This window comes from Dipteris shenzhenensis, chromosome 32, assembly GCF_047967505.1.
Source record: "Dipteris shenzhenensis isolate YYH24624 ecotype China chromosome 32, Dip_SZ_1.0, whole genome shotgun sequence".
Classification (NCBI taxonomy): domain Eukaryota; kingdom Viridiplantae; phylum Streptophyta; class Polypodiopsida; order Gleicheniales; family Dipteridaceae; genus Dipteris; species Dipteris shenzhenensis.
This window is the reverse complement of record NC_141627.1, coordinates 43,102,015-43,119,090: the sequence shown is the minus strand read 5'-3', so window position 1 is coordinate 43,119,090 and position 17,076 is coordinate 43,102,015. Positions and strand designations below refer to the sequence as shown.

Here is a 17,076-nt window from a genome sequence, read left to right as displayed (position 1 = left end):
TGCCAACATTGATGAAGTGGTGCCAAATTCACAGCTTGTCAGTACTACATTGAATGGACTACCAGATACATATCAAGGGTTTGCTACAACCCTTCGATTAGTGGCCATGGGTAATCCAGACCACTATTCTTTTGATCAGCTTGTTACTTTGCTTTTGCAGGAAGAGCAAAGTAGAGCTAACAGACAAGCAATTATTCCTGATCATGCATTTGCTTCACAGCAAACAGGAAGAGGCAAGGCTCCCAAGCCTATGGGCAAGCCAAAATCTGCACACAGCAGCTGCAATTTCTCTACGCATAGCAGCTGCAATTCCTCTCATGCATCTAAAAATACAGCAGATAAGGGAAAGAAGAAAAGATGCAATTATTGTCGCAAGCCTGGACATGACATTTCAGAATGCAGGAAGCGCATTGCTTCGGAGAAAAAGAAAGCAGCATTGACAGCTAATGCCTCACATGCCATTGAATCCCATGAGCCTGCAGATGCTTCACATGCACATGCTCTTCAGGATGATTGGGCATGGGCTGTCCATTGCTCATTTGATCCCTCCAAAGTTGATGCACTTTTTACTTCTAATGATGCTCAGTCCTGGTACTTTGATAGTGGTGCTTCCAAGCATGTCACATCTTGCAGACAGTTGTTTCATTCTTTAGCTGATGCACCTCGAGGGGGGACTGTTACATGTGCCAATAATGCTTCATATGCTGTAAAAGGAGTTGGAGATGTGCAGCTCACATCCATTTCCAGTCATCCTGTCACTCTGACAAATGTTCTTTTTGTGCCTGGAATTGAAGTCAACTTGATTTCAATTTCAGCAATTGCTACTTCAGGTTTCAGAGTAATTTTTGATGGCTACAGATGCCTAGTATATGATCTTTGTGATGACAATGCCATAGTTCTCACTGGCACCTTGCGAAAAGGGCTTTATCACCTTGATCATCATGCAGCTGCACTTTACACCGAAGCATTGGCTATTTCAGATTCACAGCTTGCTGAAACTCATCTGTGGCATGAGAGAATGGGCCATCTAAATTATAGAGCTCTTGCAAAGCTGCATTCACACCAGATGGCTAATGATGTACCTCAGACTCACACAGTTCCTAAACATGTGTGTGAGGGCTGTCTCTTGGGTAAGATGCATCGATTTCCTTTTCAAAAGAATTGTCCAAAACTCTCACAAAGGAAATTGCAGCTAGTACACAGTGATGTCTGTGGCCCAATGAGGACAAATGCCATTGGAGGATACAAGTATTTCATGACTCTCATTGATGATTTCACAAGGTATTGCTGGATATATCCTTTAAAGGCCAAATCTGAAGTTTTCTTATGCTTTCAGAGATGGCTGAATATGGTTGAGAATGAATCAGGCTGCAAGCTTGTCACCCTCAACACAGATAGGGGGGGTGAGTATATGTCAAAGGAGTTTGATGCATTTCTTTCTTCACGGGGCATTATTCACTCATGCACTACTCCTTACACTCCTCAGCAGAATCCTGTTTCTGAAAGGAAAAACAGGTCCACAATGGAGATGGCCAGATGCATGCTCAAGGCCAAGTCTTTGCCCAATAAATTTTGGCTTGATGCAGTAATGTGTGCCAACTATGTGCTGAATAGATCACCTACGCGGGCATTACAGACTATGACACCTTATGAAGCATGGAAAGGCAGGAAGCCTTCACTTTCACACATGAAAGTTTTTGGGTCTCTTGCGTATGTTCATGTACCATCTCAGCTGAGACATAAGCTTGATGACAAGGCAATCAAATGCATATTCAATGGTTACAGCCAGGAGAGCAGAGGGTATCGGTTATATCAACCAAATACTGGGAAGATTATTGTCAGTAGAGATGTGATCTTTGCTGAACATTCATCTTCTCCTCTTGTGGACTGCAAAGCAAAGCCAGATATTGACATGTTTGATGCCTTTGAATCTTGGTTACCTCTACCATCATCAGAAGAAGATTTTGAGCAGCAACATGCGCCTCCTGCACGCCCTCCACAAAGCAATAATCAGCCTCAACCTCATGCTGATTTGCAGGCTTCTCTTCCGGCACCAAATGATCCCATTACTCATGATGCAGTCCTTGAAGAAAGAGCTGTTAATAGACAGCAAAGGCAAGTTCCCAGATGGCTTCTTGATACATTGAGGGACAGCAAACAAGATCAGCCTTTTGCTGCCCGGACAAGATCAGGGAATAGACAGCATGGTCACTTTCTTGAGTTTGCACTCCTTGCTACAGCTTGCAATGAAGAGCCTTTGTGCCATAAAGATGCTTTTGACAGCAAAGAGTGGATGGATGCAATGAAAGCTGAGTTACAATCTATTGCCAAAAATGACACTTGGGAATTAGTAGATCTTCCACCTGGCAAGCATGCCATTGGAACGCGTTGGGTCTACAAATTAAAAAGAAAATCTGATGGCAGCATAGATCGATACAAAGCCCGTCTTGTTGCAAAAGGGTATGCCCAACAACAAGGCATTGACTTTGAGGAGACATTTGCTCCCACATCCAGGATTACTACCATTCGATGTGTCATTGCCATTGCAGCCCATCATCATTGGCAAGTGCACCAACTTGACATCAAGACTGCCTTTCTTCATGGGGATCTGCAGGAAGAAGTCTATGTCACTCAACCTCCTGGTTTTGAGGTTGTTAATTCTGAAAATAAGGTATGCCGGCTTAAAAAAGCCCTTTATGGTTTGAAGCAGGCACCCAGGGCATGGTATGCCAAAATTCATGCACACTTACTATCCCTTAGTTTTCAGAATAGTCCCACAGAACCCACTCTTTATTTCCGTGGGAGTGGATCTGATTTTTTAGTGCTGATTTTATATGTGGATGATATGCTTATCACGGGCCCCGATACTCAGCAAATTGCAGCTTTCGAAGCTGATTTGCAGCAGATTTTTGACATGTCCAACATGGGACGGCTCCATTATTATTTGGGCATTCAGTTTGCTCATGTTGAGGGGGGTATCATGATGTCTCAGTCCAAGTATATTGGACAGCTCCTTGATCGTTTTCAGTTTGAGGATTGCAAGCCAATCTCTACTCCAGTGGACCCTGGCTTCAAATTCTCAGCTCATGATGGGAGCCCAACATGTGATATCACTCTTTATCAGCAGGCTGTTGGATGCCTTATTTATTTATGTCACACAAGACCTGACTTGCAGTATGCAGTATCTCAGCTCAGCAGATTCATGCACATGCCCAGTTCACAGCATTGGCAGGCAGTGAAACGAGTCTTCAGATATCTCAGAGGCACTCAGGATTTAGCCCTCTTCTATGGTGATCAGGGTTCACTTACCATGCATGCTTACACGGATAGTGACTGGGCAGGATGTTCCGACACCAGAGTCACATACTGGCAATTGTTTTTTGCTTGGCAATTCATGTATTTCTTGGCTCAGCAAGAAGCAACCGACAGTTGCCACGTCTAGTTGTGAGGCTGAGTACAGGGCAGCCTTCACCGCTACAATAGAGTGTGTTTGGCTTCGACAGTTACTTACAGATCTTGGTATTTGCCAGACATCCTCCACTATTGTCTACACTGACAGCCAGAGTGCTTTGGCCATTGCGCGTAACCCAGTGTTTCATGCGCGTACCAAGCATATTGAAGTTCACTATCATTATGTTCGGGAGCGGTTGTCAGCAGGTGACATAGAGTTGTCCTATCTTCCCACAGAGGACAACATCGCAGATATGTTTACAAAGGCACTTCCTCGTCCCAAGTTCGAAGTCTTCCGACAGGCTTTACACTTGGTTCCCTTTGTTACATGATCTGACATTCCTTGTACATTCATAGGTGGCTATATCCTTTTGGATGAAAATGTGCCACCATGACCAGAAACTACCAGGTATTCTGAGACGTTTCCAGAATACTTCAGCCCATCCCATGGAGGGGGGTTTGTAGGCCATCCTTTGCTGGTTCTAGTGATGCCCTATAGGCCATGGTATGTGCCTTGTAGGCATAAGTGTAGGCACTTATTGTGTTAGTGCCTTCTATGCCACATAGGACACATAGTCCTATGTGACACCTAGGACACTTAGTCCTAGGCCTAGATACAAGTACTTTGTACTTGTGTTTAGTAATGTTATCCATCTATCTAAGTTTGTGTGACTATCATCTTCGACTCGTCCTGTACTGTATACACTCTCTCTCTCTCTTTCTCTCAATCGTACCTTCATTACATCACTATGGAATTCTTTTTGGATCAAAAGTTATGCTCATTTGAATTTTTGCGTAAGATATTCCCTAAGGATGATGGCACTGTAGATGATGTAGAAGTGTGCATTCACATGTTGTGCAAGAACTGTGCTTGGCAAGATGTAACCGTGTGTTGACTATGCATGCTCAGATGTCACTGTTGACGTGACAATTGACACGTTTCTGGTGACATGACCTATGATGTGGCATTGTTAATAATGGATGGGATTGCCATGTGGCAAAAACTTGACCAAGCCTTTGATGATCTTATCCTATCCTAACTTGTGTGAGTTAATTTGACTTGACCTGGGCTAACCAAACTTGACCAGACCTTCACGTGGGAAGGTTCGTGCACGAGCTTCGTTGTCGCCTTCGATTTCCGTATGGTGTCGCGGAATTTTGTGTGTAGTTTCTTCCGTCTATCTCGTGCTGTTTCTCTGTGTGCCGCTGTTCTGAAGTCGGTCGTTATAGGTCCTTGCGGTTGCCTTCGAGGTCACCTTTTTGCCTTGCAAGCCCTCCAACAAGCAATGGTCAGCCAGCAACCCATAATGATTTGCAGGCTCCTCTTCCAGCACAAAATGATCCCAATATTCATGATGCAGTGATTGAAGAAAAAAAGAGCTGTCAATAGACAGCAAAGGCAAGTTCCCAGATGGCTTCTTGACACATTGAGGGATAACAAACAAGATCAACCTCTTGCTGCCCGGACAAAATCAGGGAATAGACAGATGCATGTTCACTTTCTTGAGTTTGCACTCCTTGCTATAGCTTGCAATGAAGAGCCTTTGTGCCATAAAGATGCTTTTGACAGCAAAAAGTGGATGGATGCACTGAGAGTTGAGCTACAATCTATTGCCAAAAATGACACATGGGAATTAGTAGATCTACCTTCTGGCAAGCATGCCATTGGTACCCGGTGCGTCTACAAATTGAAAAGGAAATTTGATGGCAGCATAGATCGACACAAAGCCTGTCTTGTTGCAAAAAGGTATGCCCAACAACAAGGCATTGACTTTGAGGAGACCTTTGCTCCTACTTCCAGGATTACTACTATCACATGTGTCATTACCATTGCAGCCCATCACCATTCGCAAGTGCACCAGCTTGACATCAAGACTGCCTTTCTTCATGGGGATCTGCAGGAAGAAGTTTATGTGACACACCTGGCTTTGAGGTTGTTAGCTCTGAAAACAAGGTATGCCGGCTGAGAAAAGCCCTTTATGGTTTGAAGCAGGCACCAAGGGCATGGTATGCTAAAATTCATGCACAGTAACTGTCCCTTGGTTTTCAGAATAGCCGAATAGAGCCCACTCTTTATGTCCGTGGGAGTGGATCTGAGTTTTTAGTGCTGATTTTATATGTGGATGACATGCTGATCACGGGCCCTAATACTCAGCATATTGCAACTTTCAAGGCTGTTTTTGCAGCAAGCTTTTGAAATGTCAGACATGGGACAGCTGCACTCTTATTTGGGCATTCAGTTTGCTCATATTGAGAGGGTATTATGATGTCGCAGTCAAAGTATATTAGACAGCTCCTTGATCGTTTTGAGTTTGAAGATTGCAAGCTTCAAATTTTCAGCTCATGATGGGAGCCCACCATGTGATATTACTCTTTACCAACAGGCTGTTGGATGTCTCATTTACTTGTGCCACACCAGACCTAACTTACAGTATGCAGTTGTTGGAATTATAGATATAATTCAGCAGTGACCAATGTAATATAATAAGTTAGTTAGGGGCACTTTTCCCTCATTTTAGAGGTTTTTCCCCCTAACTGCAGTTAGTTCACTAACTATGGTTAGTGACTACTAAGGTTTTGTCACTAGGACAAAACCTTATCCTACTCCTTTGTGTTGTACTCTCTTTACACTCTATTCTATTGCAACTACAGCTTCCAAGCTTTCGACTCTCTCACTCTCTCTAGCTCTCACTCTCCATTTCCTTCATTTGGTATCAGAGCAGGTCCAAGAGCGTTGCGCTCCTTGCTCCCTTCAGTTCCAACACTCAGCCTCGACTTTCAGCCTGCGCCAATCTGTCCGTACAATCCGTACGACTGTACGGAATTCTGACGCAAAGTGTCGTCCTTTGCGTGCATCGCCGTACAAGTGGCACCATTGACGTACATCGCCGTACACGAGCTCGCCGTACAATTTCGCCTGCCGTACAGCTCCGAGCTTCCGTACATCGACGTACCACATCCGTACCGACGTCCGTACATTTCCGTACCAGCGTCCGTACAGACGTCCGTGCAGCTCCGAACAGGCGTCCGTGCATTTCCGTACAGCGCCGTACAGTCTGTTTTGTCTGTCGCAGGAGCATCGTCGCTGCAGATCTGCACCAGTCGCTGCCAGCCTCGGGTGTTCTTTGACAGGCTCATTAAAATTGCAGATTTGGGGCTTTTAGCATTTTTACCCCTTTCTGGCTGCAATTTCTAGCCACAAATTGGGGCTTTTGTGTTTGGAGAGCATTTTTTGGAGTATTCAGTACATACTGCCTTTCTTGGAGTGTTTGGAACACTTTTGGCAGATTTTGGAGAGTGTTTTATGCTTGGACAGATTTCTGACAGCTCAAGTGCAGAAATCTAAGTTGCATATACAGCCCGTGCTTGGCTGTGTTTTTGGGAGTTGTGCATTTTATTCCCAGTAAGGGAATTCAGCTTTGTATCTGCTTCAATCTCTTTCTCAGATATGGCCCATCAAAATCAGAATGAGTTCCAGTTCGGTGGTCTTTCACAGGAAGACAAATTAATTGGTACCAACTACTCCCTCTGGAGTTTCATGGTACGTAATATTCTGATTTCTCGCAATTTATGGGATTATGTCAATGGGGATGACATCCGACCAGCAGATATTGCACCTGCTACCCCTCCTCAGCAAGGAGGTGGAAGAGGACGTGCACAAGGTGCAGCTGCAGGACAAGTTGTTGGTGCAGCTACAGTCAATACTCCTGAGCAAAAGAGATGGGATTCACGGGATGCCTTAGCCTTGTCATGCATCTCTCTTTCAGTGAAAAGACCAATCATTCCGCATATCCGGTCGTGTAAGACCTCCAAGGCAGCGTGGGATATTTTGGAAAGCATGTATGCAGCACGGAATGATGCCAGGGTATCTTTTTTAAAAAGAGAGTTGAGCAATACACATATGGAGGAGGGTGACTCCATGTCAGCCCACCTCACTAAGCTACAGGATCTCAGAGAGCAGTTGTTAAACATAGATGAAATTATTCCTGATTCAGAGATGATTACAACCACTCTGAATTCTCTTCCCGAGTCTTATCTCAGCTTTCACACTTCGCTGAATTTATCATTGAGGGGGGGTGCAAATCCTCTTTCTTTTCATGAGTTGATAGGACTTCTGCTTCAGGAAGAGCAGACCAGGAAAACTTTGGCTTCACGTGCAGGTGAACAAGCCATGCTCTCAAAGTTCAAATCAAAAACAAAGGGACAGGCAAAAACAGCAACAAATCAGCCTTCCAGTGGGTCAGGACAGCCTTCACAAAAGGCTAAAAGTGATGCAAGCAAGCCCAAAAAGAAGGGTTTTTGTCACTACTGCAAAAAGCCAGGTCATCACATAGCAGAATGCAGGAAAAGGATTGCAAAGGAAAAGAAAAACAGCTCAGGAATGGCTGTTTCAGATTCAGCCCCTTGTGCATCTGACAGTGGGGATGCTGCAGCCAACTTTGTTGGTCAAGATTATGCCTTTTTATCTTGCATTTCTGATTCTAGGTTGGCTGTTCCAGATGCTCGGGATAGTACAGCCTCTTGCAGTGATGATACATATGCTTTTTTGACTTGCAGTTTTGACTCTTCTACAGATGCATCTGCTTTCAGTGTTGATGAAACACTGAACACATGGTATTTTGACAGCGGTGCATCCAAGCACATCACTTCGAGAAAGTGTCTTTTTACTTCCTTGCATCCACCTCCTGTTGGTAAGAAAGTCACTTGTGCCAACAACTCCTCATATTCAGTACGTGGCACAGGAGAAGTTGAGCTCACTGCAATTGATGGCTCAATTTTCAGACTTTCTGATGTCTTATATGTGCCTGGCATAACCAAAAATCTCCTTTCAGTGTCCACTCTTAACAGAGGGGGATTTCAGGTCATCTTTGAGGATGACAAATGTGCTGTCCGGGACAGGGAAGCTAACTATGCCTTAATGTTATCTGGTACTCTGCTGCGTGGGCTTTTTCAGCTTGATATTTTTCAGAAAAGAGCAGCTCATGCTTTGGCAATTTCTACCCCTACAGTTGCCATGCAAAATGCAGAATTATGGCATGCCAGATATGGCCACATGCATTACAACAGCTTAATGACACTTCAGAAATTTTCAATGGTTGATGCATTGCCACCTCTTGAGATACCTCCTCCACATGCCTGTGAAGGGTGCATTTTAGGTAAAATGCATAGATTTCCCTTCAAGAAGGATGGTTCAGTTAAAGCTGTTCGCAAATTGCAGCTTATACACAGTGATGTCTGTGGTCCCATGAGGAATCCGTCATTGGGTGGTCATCTCTACTTTGTCACATTTATTGATGACTACTCCAATTTTACTTGGGTTTATGGGCTGAAAAAGAAATCTGAAGTGTTCACAGTGTTTAAACACTTTTCAGCCATGGTTGAAAATGAAACCGGGCTCAAGATCCAGACATTACGCACGGATAGAGGTGGGGAATACCTATCTGCAGAATTTGATGCTTTCCTCAAACAAAAGGGTATTGTGCATCAGCTCACAGTCAGGCTAACCCCTCAGCAAAATGGCAAAGCTGAGAGGAAAAATAAAACCCTCATGGAGATGGACAGATGTATGCTGAAAAGCAAACACATGCCTCATAAATTCTGGTTAGAGGGTTTGATGTGTGCCAATTACATTTTGAACAGGGCTCCCACTAAGGCTTTAAAAACAAAAACTCCTTTTGAGGTCTGGAATGAGAGGAAGCCTTCAGTGGATCACTTCCGAGTCTTTGGATGCCTTGCCTATGCACATGTGCCAGTTGAATTTAGGCACAAATTGTCAGATAAAGCCATCAAATGCATATTTGTTGGATACAGTGCAGAAAGCAAGGGGTATCGTCTCTACAATCCTGCTACACGCAAAATCATTGTAAGTAGAGATGTGATATTTTCTGAAAATTCAGCTCACACTCAGGCTGATTTTCAAATGCCTTCACCTTCAGAAGATGTCTTTCAAGGGTTGCTACCCATTGCTTTGGGTTCCCCTGCTGATTTTTCTGATCCAAATCAGAATTTACAGCAACCTTCAAATGCTTCAGTTCCGCCACAGGATGTCATGCCTCCTCCACAGGCAGTGGAACAAGCGGTGCAGCAAGAAATTGCAGACATACATGCAGCAAAAACAGTCCCAAACTGGCTGTTACAGACTCTCCGGGAGAGTAAACTTGATGCTCCGTTACCTGGCAGGACTCGCAGTGCAGCAAGGCACATGGAAGGTGCTAATTCAGTGGAATCAGCATATGCAGGTACTCTCCTTGATGAAGAGGAGCCTGCCACATTTGAAGAGGCACAAGGTAATGTGCATTGGATGAATGCCATGCACGATGAGTTGCAGTCCATTGCAAAAAATCAGACTTGGGATGTTGTGGACTTGCCACAGGGTAAACATGCTATGTGTGTTAAGATTATATTAGAACCCCTCAAGAAGGTCCAAGAATATATGAACAACACTTTAACATCAAATGATATATAAGAAAAGGTATTTATAAAGACAAGATTGAATCCCAAAAATCAAATTATTTTAGGATTGAAAAAGAATTTTTCCATGGAAGAACCTACCACCATCCAACACGCTAAAGTTAGGATAGCTTAAATCAGAAGGGAAGATAGGTGTCATAGAATTACTGGACTTGTTATCGATGTCCAAAGAGTAAAATATTAATCTATGGAAAATAATTGGATTGGAAAACTCCTTAATCCATGGACAATAAAATTATGGGGGTTAAAGGCCACTGTACCTTAACCCCGGTTATGTACAATACTCAAACGCACATATATATATATGGATGACATAGAAGATTAGGGTAATCTGCACCCACCAAACCTTATATAGTGATGCATCTAGTATATAAGTGTTGCTATATAGTGACTGACCAATGTCGCTATATAGCAACGTTGTGGGCTAAAACCCAAAACCTTGCACAACATCATCTGTCACAACTCTGTTGCGAGAAAAGCAAAAATCTCTCCTCCAACCTTATATTCGGTGTTCTCGCTTTCCTCCAACCTTTTTACCACACTCCTCACCCCTACCCAGCCCCTCTCCCAACACTTGTGCTCCCTCTCCACCCTTCTCCCTCTTTGCTCATGTGAAAAGGAAGTTTTTCAAGAAGGTGTGTCTCTTTAAAAAATGTAGGTTCATTTTTTGTGAGATTTCGTTTTGTGAGTGTTGAAGCATGTTTCTCCTTGCATTGTTAAGCCTATGTGCTAATTTTCATGCTTGATTTTCAGAGGTTAAGGAAAAAAACGAGATTTTGTGAAAGAAGACTCACCTCTTCTCTTTTTGGTACACGATGGGTATTTAAAGTCAAACGGAAGCCAGATGGCTCCATTGACAGATATAAAGCCAGGCTGGTTGCTAAAGGCTATGCTCAGAAAAAGGGCATAGATTATGAGGAGACTTTTGCTCCTACATCCCGGATGACTACCATCCGATCAGTAATTGCAATGGCTGCACATTTTGAGTGGAATGTTCATCAGTTGGACATCAAAACAGCCTTCTTAAATGGGGACTTGCTGGAAGAGGTGTATGTCAAACCACCTCCGGGTTTTAATATTACAGCAAATGCACTTCAAGTCTGCAAGCTTAATAAAGCTTTATATGGGCTGAAACAGGCCCCTCGTGCATGGTATGCCAAGATACATGCCTTTTTGACCAGCAAGGGGCTGCACAATAGTCCTACTGAGAGCACCCTCTACATCAAGATGGATGGGGGGGAAATATTAGTCATCCTTCTTTATGTTGATGACTTACTGCTCACAGGGTCCAATGAGAACAAAATTGCAGATTTCAAAACTGATTTGCAGACCCACTTTGATATGTCAGATTTGGGGCTGCTTCACTTTTATTTGGGGATCCAGTTCTCTCATGAGAGACGTGGCACTGTTATGTCTCAGTCCAAGTATGTTCAGAAACTTTTGGACAGATTTAACATGCAAGAGTGTAAGCCCATATCTACTCCTATGGAACCGGGGCTGAAACTCACAATGCATGATGCAGGAGAATCAGTTGATGCCACACTTTACAGTCAAGCTGTTGGATGCCTCATATATCTCTGCAATACTAGGCCTGATATTCAGTTTGTAGTATCTCAGGTGAGCAGGTACATGCACACCCCCAAAACTATGCATTGGTAGGCAGTTAAGCGCATCTTCCGTTATTTGCAAGGCACCAAGTCTTTTGGCTTACTATTTCCCAGGGGGGGTGACTTGCAGATGCATGCCTACAGTGATTCAGATTGGGCTGGTGATTATGACACTAGGCAGTCCACTAGTGGCAATTGTTTCTTTTTGGGAAAATCTTGCATTTCATGGCTGAGCAAGAAACAATCTACAGTGGCTACCTCATCATGTGAAGCTGAGTACAAGGCAGCTTTCACAGCAACAGTTGAATGTGTCTGGCTGAGACGTTTATTTGCTGATCTTCATCTGTCTTTGGAGGGTCCTTCTCCAATTCTCACTGATAGTCAGAGTGCCATTGCAGTGGCAAAGAATCCAGTGTTTCATGCTCGCACGAAGCACATTGAGGTTCACTATCACTACGTCAGAGAGAAGTTGCATGCAGGAGAGATCAGTATGATCTTTGTGTCCACACATGACAACGTTGCAGATATTTTCACCAAAGCGCTACCACGTGAGAAGTTTGAGGCATTTCGCAGTGCCCTGAACTTATATCCGTTTGGTGATTGATCAGCCTTGTACATGACATTGGCACTGCAGGGGGGTGTTGGAATTATAATAAGTTAGTTAGGGGCACTTTTCCCTCATTTTAGAGGTTTTTCCCCCTAACTGCAGTTAGTTCACTAACTATGGTTAGTGACTACTAAGGTTTTGTCACTAGGACAAAACCTTATCCTACTCCTTTGTGTTGTACTCTCTTTACACTCTATTCTATTGCAACTACAGCTTCCAAGCTTTCGACTCTCTCACTCTCTCTAGCTCTCACTCTCTCCATTTCCTTCATTTGGGACCTAACTTACAGTATGCAGTATGATGTATCCCAGCTCAGCAGGTTCATGCACATGCCCAGTTCACAGCATTGGCAGGCAGTGAAGAGAGTCTTCAGATATCTCAGAGGCGATTTAGCCCTCTTCTATGGTGATCACGGTTCACTTACCATGCATGCTTACACGGATAGTGACTGGGCAGGCTGTTCCGACACCAGAGTGTCACATACCGGCAATTGTTTTTTTGCTTGGTAGTTCATGTATCTCTTGGCTCAGCAAGAAGCAACCAATAGTTGCCACATCCAGCTATGAAACTACTTCAACTGCTGCTCTGCAGCCTTCTGTAGACCAAATAATGAAGTTCCAAGTGTCAACTGCCAAGATCCTAGCCCTACAAAAATAATATGTTCCTCTACTTATTCTTGGAAAATACAATACTGAATCCTCAATAAATCGTTCATGTATCAGAGTCACTTTTAGTACAACACCTTGTTTTTGCACATGACCAAATCGAGATGCAACTTGACGATGTTTAGTTGTCCAATCTATACGGCTCCAAAGGAACATGACAGGCGATATCCCTTTTTGTTTGTCAAGAACATTATCAGAAACGTCCATCAACCCCCAAGGCCAGAAAACCTGCCAGAACCACAGATATACCTCTATATGATAAACTGTACTTCAACAAAACAATCATATACATTTCTATTGGCTGTGAATTCATTCAATAAACATCATGTTCATTTGTGAAGGTTCTGCTCAATAAGTGTCATCTGTCTCACAACATGGGGCATGTAGTGTCGCTATGCTCATAAAACGATTAGAACAGTGGTTCAGCTGATGGCAAACACAAAGAGGCTAAAACCTGCTACCCCAATAGATAGATGACAAGATATGTGATTTCCAACGCAAAGTCGCACCTCATTCTGTAATAGTTCAGAGTCCTCCCATACAAGATCATAACTTGCCTCTTCCTCCAACCTAACCCATATAAGCACCACAAACATGATAAAATAGATTATTCAAAGAACTAAGATACCATGCCAACCTACACCATTTTGTAAAATCATTAGGATAAAAGGAGTTGCAACCAAGGAAAGCTGAAAGCACCTTTCAACTGCCGTTTCATGACACTTCTGCATGCTTACCTTCTAGTAAAGAGTGGAGCAATCAACACAATTAATTTTGGTTTCAGCTCCAAAGCATGATCTAGTGCTCTGTTGATTTGTTCCCCCCAAAAAGAAAACGAAAAGCTAAAGCACATCACCTTGAAACAATCACCCAAAAAAAAAAAAGTTCAGGATCAACTCTAGCTTCATGCAGACTGCCAAGTTCAAACACACCATCCCAAAAACAAAATTTCCAAAATGCATTCATTCAGAAACCCCTTCAGACCATTAATTTCCTGATAAGAACATTTCTCAATTCAAAATTTTATATTCAAAGAAGAATACTATTAGAATTTACTCTATATTTCATCCCTTAACCCTTCGTCCATACTATAAGTAGCGAGCCTTTTATATCAGTAAACTATGCAGAAAAAGTTGATAAATACCAGCTTTGATCCCGTTGGTAAATCTTTCTTCTCAAGACTCAGCCAATCTTTCAGCCCACATGTCTGCCCTAGCACAAATGATGACTTGTCAAAAGGCCTTCAGTGAGAGCAGACCATCAATTGAAGTATTAAGAGAAGCTCAGGAAAATTTACCACTTTTCTTAGTCACTAGCATGCAAAAGAGAGACCACAGACACAGACAAAAACACGCACGTGCATGCCCAAAATGTGAGAATCAGGGAATATTCCTAAACAGAAGCGAAAGAATGCTCTCTCTCTCTCTCTCTCTCTCTCTCTCTCTCTCTCTCATCAGTAGCAGCGCATCACAGCAGCCTGTACCTCTCCGTACCTATCCGTCCGTACCTCTCCGTCAGCAGCCCGTACCTCTCCATACAGCCCGTTAGCAGCCCTCCACCCGTCAGCCCTTTGCCTCAGCCAGCAGTTACCTCGCCTAGCAGCAAACACACTAACCCTAGCCCCGAGTTGGGCTAAACCCCCAACCCAACCCGGGGGTTAGGTTAAGCTAGGGGGTTCAATAGATAGCCAATTATGGATTGGCCTACCCTCTCCTCCAAGTCCCCCTCAACTCCTTCAACCTCCATCATTACTTGTTACTCTACAGTTGCAGCCATGATACCCTCTCCACATGCACAGAATTACCAACGAGAAGGCTCAAAACGACCCATCCTTGGGCAACAAGATCAGACTTTTTAACTGCAGCAGGCAGTGAGAGAGCTACGATTGGCACTGGCAAAAGTAAAGGCTCGACTTCACATTCTAGTAAGCAGGCAGTAATTGATGAGGCTGTAAAATTTTGTAAGGATTCCCCCGCTACCCTGCAATTAGTCTCTACAGTCAAAGATCTTGTTCACATTGAAGTACAAACTGCTAAGAAGGAAGTGACTGTGGAAGTGGACACCAAAGCAAGTAAGTCTGATATTCAAGCAGAGATTAAAGAACACAAAGCCAGATGTGGTAATGCACTGAAGATTAGAATAGGACGACTCCCAAAAGATTGGTACAAAGAGGACACATATAGTGAAATATTGACAAAGATCAAAGCAAGCTTGCCCAACATTGAATGGGTGGATGATGATGAGCACGATGATGACGACTCCAAGCCAGCTTCTATTATGCACTATAAAGGTCATGCAATCCTTACATTGAAGTCAAAAGATATGTGGATCAAGCTTCTTCGACAATCTTACAAGTTGAAGGGTACCAAGGTATGGATAGATACCATGAAGGCATAGCCCTAATCATAGAGTTTGAATCAAAACCAAAAGACTCTCAGTCTTAAACTGATGTATGGCTGTTTACTCCTTCAAACTATTGTGTAGGTACTCTAAATAATGGGGGTTGCGTTTGCACTCCTTGGGAGCTGCCATGTGCCCTCCCTAAAGCCTATGTACTAGAGGGTTTCTTGCTATCCCATAGACCTTTTGGTTTCAGTTCTCTCTCTCTCTCTCTCTCTCTCTCTCTCTCTCTCTCTCTCTCAGCTCGAAAATGGGCAGTCTACCGAGACAGATTGGCATTGATTAGAGATTTCAAATCTAAACCGAAAGACCCTCAGTCTTAAACTGATGTAATGAAGACCAGGCAATTTTATGATAGGACTAGAATTTAGATGTATGCTATAATAACCTCGAGCTGAGATGCCATATGCACTCCTCAATTCTCTGGTTTATCCAAATGTTGTGAGTCTTTTTAACATTTAGCATAGGCCCTCTGCAGATGTTAATATTACTCTCTCTCTCTCTCTCTCTCTCTCTCTCTCTCTCTCTCTCTCTATATATATATATATATGACCTCTATTTGATGGAGATGGGACGACACAAAGAGCTCCTACTGTGCCAAATCAGATAGCAGGAAGAGACAATACCTTGAGAGATAGGGATGGACCGAGCTCAACGGCACATCATAGATTTCTACGACAGACTAGAGTAGGAGGAGATAGACAATATGAGGGCAGCATGGGTCAGCGGGATGAGACGGCGACGAGGGAATATTGCAACCAGAGATGCTAGTCACCCATGATGCAAAGAAGGACCAGAGCATGCACAACGGAGGTTCAGCTCATCCCAACTCTACTCGGAGGGGATCGCGCTTCACTCTCAAGATAGCCCACCCAATACAGAGATCATAGAGACCACACCCCTCACCACAGTGGAAGACGACCCGGCAGACACAGAGATGAGATATTTTTGCAGCTCATAGGAGAGCCACCATGGCACCTGGATATTTTTGCAACTCATAGAAGAGTCACCATGGCACCTGGATATTTGTCTTGATTTAGCTTTGAGCTTTGAGCTTTTTTTCTTAGCTTAGTCGATTACTTAGCAAAGGGCCTTAGTGACACCTTTGACTCAGCCCACAGAGGCCTGTATGAGTTACTTTGATATTGTACTTTGTCTCATAGGCAATGAGGCCTACCGAAGATGGTAATACATCTGCCAACGAGCATCATCACCCATGCTGAATGCTAAGTCCTAAGTAGTACATAGTCATATCATCAATAAAATGACATCATCATCACCACAATCCTCATCATCATGTCAACAAGACCAAGCACTAAATCCAACTAGACTTCAACCAAAGACTCTAGAGTCAACAAAAGAGAGAGGATAGTATAAAGAGGAACCTGCAAGGATGGATAAATGGGAGATGTATATACAAGGTCATCCCAATGCAATAAATTATGAGAAACTTCGGAATGAAGTTACGTCAAATGTCTTTAAGTTGCCAAATACACAAGTGTCTCCCTTTCAAATATGGGCCCAAAAGCAACCGACCCAAGGGACCCCCAAGAGAGGGACAAATATCAAGCTTAAATTTATAATATGCATTTTGCACACACACACAATGAATTCATTGCCATTGGCATCACACATCAATCATGTGCAATAATGCAATCTGAGTTGTGATCATTGAGACACGATCAAGACCCTACTCATACTACAAACAAGAGAAAAATGTATGCCAAAGTGCCTATACCAAGCGTATCTAAGCATTTAAGCAGTTAGCAACCATAGTCACACCTTAGTTCGCTAGACAGTTAGGGTCCTAAGGAGACCTCACATTTCCTTTTGGACGGTGGCAACTGCTTCAAGGAGAACAATTCGTTCTTCACAT

The 17,076-nt window shown here is 43.4% G+C and overlaps 1 protein-coding gene across 6 annotated transcripts in view; it reads right to left on the bottom strand.

Annotated features, from left to right (window-relative positions):
• The window catches only part of LOC147880794 (uncharacterized), a 142,971-nt gene that overhangs the window by 45,076 nt on the left and 80,819 nt on the right, over positions 1-17,076 (bottom strand). For all 6 annotated transcript variants that reach the window (XM_087371097.1, XM_087371099.1, XM_087371100.1 and 3 more), the window contains 4 exons: positions 13,945-14,007; positions 13,538-13,656; positions 13,310-13,370; positions 12,878-13,028 (listed from right to left, as the gene is read on the bottom strand). In XM_087371097.1, the coding sequence (XP_087227223.1) occupies positions 12,878-13,028; positions 13,310-13,370; positions 13,538-13,656; positions 13,945-14,007 (394 nt within the window). The remainder of the gene's footprint in view (positions 1-12,877; positions 13,029-13,309; positions 13,371-13,537; positions 13,657-13,944; positions 14,008-17,076) is intronic.